The sequence below is a fragment of the Lagenorhynchus albirostris genome, chromosome 5 (genome assembly GCF_949774975.1).
Source record: "Lagenorhynchus albirostris chromosome 5, mLagAlb1.1, whole genome shotgun sequence".
Lineage (NCBI taxonomy): Eukaryota > Metazoa > Chordata > Mammalia > Artiodactyla > Delphinidae > Lagenorhynchus > Lagenorhynchus albirostris.
In genome coordinates, this window is record NC_083099.1 from 145,534,851 (window position 1) to 145,542,210 (window position 7,360).

Genomic DNA, 7,360 nt, shown 5'->3' on the forward strand with positions numbered 1-7,360 from the left:
AGCTCAAGGGGCTGTCATCGTGCGGAGACCAGCTGTCCCCAGGAAGAAACCCAGAGTGGGGCCGCCCACTGGTCCAGGGGAAACCTCGCTTCCCTTTGTAGCTGAAGGGAAGCAGGGCCGGTGCTGGGCAGGATCAGGTCTAAAACAGTGGGTGGGAGTGAGAGCCGGCTGGCAGAGGCCCCTGGGACTGACCCCAGGGCCAGAGAAGGCCGGGAGGGCCGGGGGCCTACCCAACCTCCACCTCCGCGTCACTGCTCCTGGTGGTCTGGGCAGGGCCAGGACTAAGGAGGGAGCGTGGCCAGGGGTCAGGAATCGCGGTCCCTGCAGGCCTCGAGGATGGGGTATGGCTGGACTCTGTGCGGGGGTGGGGGGGCCCTGAAACGTCGAGCCCCCCTCCCTCTGTGATCGTGAGGTGAGGAGTCCTCCCTTTGGTGGCAGGAAAGTCTGGCGATATTGTCGCCTGGACTGCGGGCAGGGACAGCCGTGCCTGCCAGGGTGGTCCACGCTGTCCAGAGGGCGAAGGGTGGGTCCTCAGCAGGCCCCAGACTCTCTGACAGCACTTGACACTGCAGGGCCAACAGATGGGATCCTGGCCATGGCCTCAGGGTCTCGCCCCGAGACACTCAATGCTTCTCTCAGGGACAGTTCTCTGGGTGACTGTGGACCAAACTGATAAACCAATAGAGCACGGGAATTCCTGTGAGGCTGAACTGGACCATGGGGAAGGCAACCTGGGGCAGAGTTCCCCTTGTCCTGTCTCTGAGGCCCTGAGTGAATTGTCTTTGCTCCTGGCTAAAGCTGCGAACTGATTTTCCCTGGTGATGCCTGAGACAGGTCATCCCCGCAACCACATGCCCCAGGCACCCTCCTACCCACCTGGGGATGCCACCTGCCAGGGGCCGTGTGGGACCATCACCACCCATTCATGGAACTAGACGGTGCTTCTAGTTGAGGACAGGTCAGAGGAGGATGAGGGACATTTTACAAACTGGAGCTCGTGGTAGTAGGTGAGAGGAAGCCCCCAGGAGCCCCAAAGATGGCTATGCAGATACGCTGGGAAGCAGCTTCCCTTCTTGTGGTAAACGAGCATGCCCTGGATGTGGGGTCGGGGGCACACTCAGCGGCTGCCCTAGGCAGGCTCCCTGGGGGCTGGGGCACTGGGGTTCTTTCCTGTGCACTTTGAAAGCACAGTGGACATCTGGGAACTGTCGCTTTGGGATTCTTGGGTCAACGGGGGCAAGGGAAGTACCAGCAGAGACTTATTCAACTTGTGGCTAAAGCAGCGATGAGCAGAGGCATAGAGACGTGTTTTGAAAGCAGGCTGGAGAGGTGTGTCCACCGCAGCACCACAGCCCAGAGCCAGCTCACCTCCCGTCCCTGGCTGACCTTCCGTGCACAGGCTATGCTGGCCCCTGGGCTGAGCTAGACAGGTGCGGTCCACCCTCCAGGCTCCCCACCCTGGCACGTCCCTGTGTCAACAAAACTTCAACTAGCAATCAAGAAGAAAAATGGGGCTTCCCTGGTGGCGCAGTGGTTGAGAACCTGCCTGCCGATGCAGGGGACACGGGTTCGAGCCCTGGTCTGGGAAGATCCCACATGCCGCGGAGCAACTAGGCCCGTGAGCCACGACTACTGAGCCTGCGCATCTGGAGCCTGTGCTCCGCAACAAGAGAGGCCGCAACAGTAAGAGGCCCGCGCACCGCGATGAAGGGCGGCCCCCCGCTCGCCGCAACTAGAGAAAGCCCTCACACAGAAACGAAGACCCAACATAGCAAAAATAAATACATAAATAAATAAATTAAATTTAAAAAAAAAGAAGAAAAATGGAATTTTATTCAAGCCAAACTGAGGATTATAACCTGGAAGACAAATAGAAACTGTGAGAATTGTTCCACCTGTTAAAAGTTGAAGGCACAGTCATACATTTTCAAGACAAAGGATTGTACATCAAAATGACATACTGATAATTTGCATAAAGTTCACCAAGGATACATGGTCCAGGTAAGCACATATAAAGTGAGAAGCAAGTCACCATGACCCCCTGCAGAGCTGGTGCCCATTTGGGGCCACTTCTGGTCTCTGACGTTCCTGCCAGGACCAGTGTATTTCCCCTCCCTGGCGACTGGTCCAGAGAGGGCCATGTGATGCCCACCAGGCTGGAAGTTCCTAGCAGGAGGTGGTGAGCAACTGAGGAGACAGAAGCTCATCCCTCCGGACAGGCACTGCCCCTCCAGCTCCATCCCTCTACACCCTGGCCCTTTATGTCCCTCCAACGGCCCCGCCCCTTTACCTCCCTCCCATGGCCCCACCCCTCCACACCCTGCTCCTTTATGTCCTTCCCCATGGCCCCGCCCCTCCACAGACCCACTCCTTTATGTCCCTCCCCCTGGACCTGCCCCACCCCACCCAAGCTTCCTGACCCTGGCCTGGGTGGTGCAGCATCTGCAGCCCTGATGACGTCAGGGTGCGTGGACTTTACTCCTTTTCCCAGTTTTGCAGGAATTTAGCTTTTATTTCATGTTTTACAGCTACAGAGACTTGTTACAATGCTTTTTATTTAATGCAAATACAAGCGAACAATTAGTTTATGATTTCCAAGTCTGTGTCCTTAAAAAAAAGCAAAACAGAAAAACAGTGGATAAGCTTAATTTGAATTTTCCTGGAAGTAATTCTTAATATTTGTAACTTGATTTATTTGAATTGGTGGATACAAAAGCATAAAGATCATAAAGTTCCCTGGCTTCACCAACAGCCACAAGCAGACCCTGTCTGCTGCGCACAGACAGGTCGGGAATGACCTTCACCAACAGACCAAACACATCCGTCATAACCCTCATTCTATAGGCAGGACAGGAGGCGTGGGTGCTTGGGTACAGCTGTCTCCAGAGGCAGAGCTGAGATCCGCCCCGAGCCCCCTGCCCCTGCTGCCCCATGCCCCACAGATCCAGCAAAGTGTGATCCTGTCGGGAGAACCCCACTGAATGTAGAAGCTTGATTCTCAGTTCTGATTACAGTTACCATGTCAGTACTTGTCGGCTTATGAAACAGATTTTCCATTTAGAACTGTTAGCATTAACTACTCACTCAATAATCACAGCCCACCTGTAGGAAAGGGCTCTAAATGTGACCATGCTCTTTGGTAGGTGGGACAGACTGTCAGGCCACCCAACCACATTAGGTTTCATTTGCCCCAGTGATGAGCAGATTTAATGAAGGGCAGCCTTTTCAAAGGATGGTGGACAAAGCTTTGTGTTTTTAAACATAGTGGAAGCTTACGGAAACCACAATGCTCCAGTTATTTCTGGTAATCAGTTTGTTTTTTCTGGGTTAGGGGGTCTACACAGCCAGGATAGCCAGGATAGCACATGCTTTGTGACTGAGGATTGACTTTCCTAAGTGATGATCACCAAGAGTCCCTGGGGCCAGTCAGCTAACACGGATGCCTAATAGCGCTGAAATAATGCTGGGGGCCACTAAAAATAGCCCTTTGCAAAGAGGTTTCAATTTTTCATTCGCGAAGCAACTCAAGCTCCCTAATTAGCTACGACACAGCTGGAAAGCTCAGCCCCTACTACCCTGCAAGCCCTGCCTTGGCTTCCCTGCCCGACCTCCGTCTCTGCTACAGGAACAGCCCGGCTGCTTTCTCTAGTTCATTCGTGTTCAAAGAACTCGTGGCAGGCAGTGGTAACCATGGCAACAAAAGCCATAAATTCCTGGAAGTCGCATTCACCATCTCCATCGCTGTCCAGTGTTTCCATGACTTTGTCCACAACCTCCTGCTCTTTGATTTCCTAAGAGAAATAAGAGCAGTTGTCCAGCTTGTTGCTCAATGAAATTTAAGGATATCAAAACATGATCAGGAGTTGGCTGGCTTTAATAATTTGTATCAGAAACAACCTCAGACATGAAATGAAAAATGCCAGAAAGGACTTGTCCTGTGACCAGGAGGCTGTTGGCTGGCAGAAGTCTCTGGGGGTCTGAGCCTTCTTTTCCACCTTCCTTTAGGTCCAGTGGGGCCTGGCCTACTTAAAGACTGAATGGAACAGCCAAGATCTGAAAAGCTGCGGGTTGTTTGTGTTAAAATACCCAGAAAAGAATAGTACGGTCTAGATCAGCCTGAGCATGTTACATGCAAATGTCTGAACTTTTGGCCCCTGTAAGTTTTTCATTGCTTCTGTGTGTAGAAGGCCCTATAGTGAGGGCTTCCAGTGGATTTTCATGTTTTGAAAGCGGTTTTTGGCTGAAATAACTCTGGGGAACATGCCCTAAATTTATTAACTTCTGTGTCTTTTTGCCACTTGAGTTGCCTTCCAGGTGTCCTGGGACTTTTCCTGACATTCTGCCCAACATGCAGCCAAGTGAGTGGTGAAAGAGTCTCAGAGGAACGGACACAGTGAATGAAAGATGTACGCTGAGCGGAATGTTCTGAATAACCAGTCCCCAGGGCAGGAGAGCTGGGCCTGAAGAAGTTGAGTGTAATGTACAGTGGCTGCCTTGGATATAAAACATGTAAAAGGTTGAGATTCCTGTGGGCATTGGGGTAGGACCTATATACAACTGCTAAAAGATTAATTTCAATTACATGATAGATTTGCCTCCAGACAGAAACTACCTCATAAAACCAGGCCAGCAATGTTCATGATACCTTGTAACACTTACTGTGAATTACTTACCTTTTACAAATTGTGGTTCCCACATGCTAAGCTTTTTCTATGTTTTAAATCAATAATTAATGACAGTAGCTGCACTCGTTGAGCCACACTTGACAAGCACTGTCTCATTTCATCCTTTCAACAATTCGTTTTATGGAAGAATCGGGGACCTTCTTCTGATTGTGAGGTTACGAGGCAGAATCGGGGGGACCAGGTAAGTGAAAGCGTGCATGGGGCAGCTGCCACTAGGTGAACTTGGACGCCTGAGAACACCAGCCCTGGAATCAGACTAGAGGGTCCCACCCCAAGCCTGCAGGCCACTTCCTCTGCCAATGGGGTGTTTGGGCGGGGCGGGGACAGTGGGGCGGGAGGAGCCCTGCAGACATGGGACATGGAGCCTGGGGCTTGTCTTACACGGTGGCCCAGCCTGCCCAGGACGACAGCTGTCCACCACTGTGTGGCAGGGCCCTGGCCTGGGGCTCTAGTATCTTCCCCGGAATTAGCTCTTGGTCAGACACTAGTGCCCTGGTTCATGGTCTGGCCATTTCCTCTGTGTGTGACTGGTCACTTCAGTGACCTTGGTTCTGGGCACCAAGGGAAGGTCAGGCACCAGGTGGACTGCAGTTTATTGCCTCGAGGACACGGGGCTCATGCCACAGAGATAATGCGTGTGGCTGATCCCAGGGCAGCGGAGGCAGCGGCTGGGGAAGTCTGGACACACGTCCACCAGAGCGGGAGCTGCCAGGGCAGGACGGGGCTCATTGGGCGCCCTCACGCAGCTTCTCAAGTTCCCCTCCAAGGCCCCTGGCCCCACAGAGCCCCCTGCGAGGCCCCGGGGCCTCTCTTGTGAGCTGCTCGTGGCCACTCAGTGATGCACCAGGTTGTGGGGCCTGTGTCTCTCCCAGCATCGACCGAGCTGAGAGCTCAGTAACGTCTGCTGTGTGAACGGCACCTTATCACCATGTAACCATGTAGGAAAAGCCGAAACAGTCCTTTTCCCAAGAACAAAAGCTTATTCTTAACAGCCTTCTTATATGTTCACTGTGACCCATGATAAGTCATGAGTATATTTTCCATCCCATTTTGTCATCTTTATTTATTTATTTTTTATTTATTTTTTTTGCGGTACACGGGCCTCTCACTGATGCGGCCTCTCCCGTTGCGGAGCACGGGCTCTGGACGCGCAGGCCCAGCGGCCATGGCTCAGGGGCCCAGCCACTCCGTGGCATGTGGGATCTTCCCGGACCGGGGCACGAACCCGTGTCCCCTGCATCGGCAGGTGGACTCTCAACCACTGCGCCACCAGGGAAGCCCTTGTTTCTTTTTTTTTTGTCTTTTTTTTTTTTTTTTGTCATCGTTATTGCTGTACATCCTTGGATTTCTCAGAGAAAAGGCAGTGTTATTTGGAACCTGTACTTTTGCATTTGAGACAGCAGTCTTTCCTTGATGCTCCTACTGCACACAAAATGAATACGGTGGGGCCTACCTAAGCCAGCCTCTGTACTGAGGGCTCACCAGTGCAAACACGTTTTCAGAAACAACCTAGGAGTCCTGACACTGACCTGGAACCACCTTCAGGGCAGCTCAGAAGAGAAAGTGGACAGGTGGTTTTACAAGCAGACAGGAGAGCAGATTAACTTGTCAGTTTTAAAAAGCAAGACTCACCTCTAAAAAGTGGGAAAGCTCATTGTTGATGAGCTCCTTGAGTTCGGACTTCTTCAGCTTGTGCTTGTCACCTTCCCTTCCGGAATATTGATGGAAGACGTCAATTAGGGCCACCATGGCCTTCTCCAGCTCAGACATCCTGGGGGCCACAAAGAAAGATGCCTTCTAGCACAGAACAGTTAAGGTGTTACCTACTCAGACCTCAGCCCCCAGGGGGCACGACGGCCTCGGCTCACCTCCCCTTTTGGGCTCAGAGTGGTGCATCTCTCCAGTCACCCCTTGAGGCCACTCTTCCCCACCCCTGCTCTGTTTACTCTGTTCCCACGCCCTCTGGCTTCTGGTTGGTTTGGCCAGTGGGAAACTTCAGCCAAAATACACAGGCAGAGCAGTGAAGGGGCTTCGGACTGACTCCTTCCACCACCCCCACCCGAGGCCCCGTCTGCCCTGGCTCCGAGATGAGAGGACAGAGCAGGGGAGCAAGCTGTTAGAATGAACTGCGGTGACTAGGAACCAGATGAGGATACGAAAGTCAATAGGATCCCTATGTTCTGTCAAGAACAATGAGAACACATAGTGGAAAAGTCTTCTTATTTTACAGCAGCACACATGTATTACTAAGAATAAGTTTAGCAAGAAAAGTGCAGGTCCTTCCAAAAGACACTAAGGGCATAAAATGTAGGAACTTACTTCCCTTCGAATGGATATATAAATTTAGCTCATTTTTTAAAACTCATTTTTAACAAAAATGTCTCTGGCATTTTTTTGTTTTTTGGATGGGTGAGGAACAGCTGTAAAATTCAACTGGAAAAATAAATATGATAGAATTGCCACAAATTATTTTGAAAATGAAGATGAAGAAAAGGTACCTTGACTACCAGAAACAAACATGTATCATACGGTCGTCTGATGAAGCTGTTGTAGGGAGAAAAGTTGCCACCCCAAATGTCTCTTTGGCATGCAGATTATTTTGGGCTGAAAACGATCCAGGCCCTGAAGTTTCAGGAAGAAACACTGACCTTCCCTTTAGCTGCCTGAATCAGAGC

General features: G+C 51.5%; 1 protein-coding gene across 1 annotated transcript; it reads right to left on the minus strand.

The window, feature by feature from the left end:
- Window positions 1–2,537: 2,537 nt before the first annotated feature.
- S100B (S100 calcium binding protein B) lies at window positions 2,538–6,485 on the minus strand. Its single transcript, XM_060149480.1, has 2 exons — window positions 6,318–6,485; window positions 2,538–3,791 (listed from the first exon to the last, which is right to left on the minus strand). Exons 1-2 carry the CDS (start codon window positions 6,453–6,455, stop codon window positions 3,651–3,653), a joined length of 279 nt encoding a protein of 92 aa, XP_060005463.1. The 5' UTR covers window positions 6,456–6,485; the 3' UTR covers window positions 2,538–3,650.
- Window positions 6,486–7,360: the final 875 nt, after the last annotated feature.

Excerpts from the sequence above, each read along its gene's own strand:
- S100B (XM_060149480.1), bottom strand. The coding sequence starts at position 6,455 with ATGTCTGAGCTGGAGAAGGCCATGGTGGCCCTAATTGACGTCTTCCAT. Across the intron at positions 3,792-6,317 it reads AGCTTTCCCACTTTTTAGAG|GAAATCAAAGAGCAGGAGGT; the intron begins GTGAGTCTTGCT and ends TATTTCTCTTAG.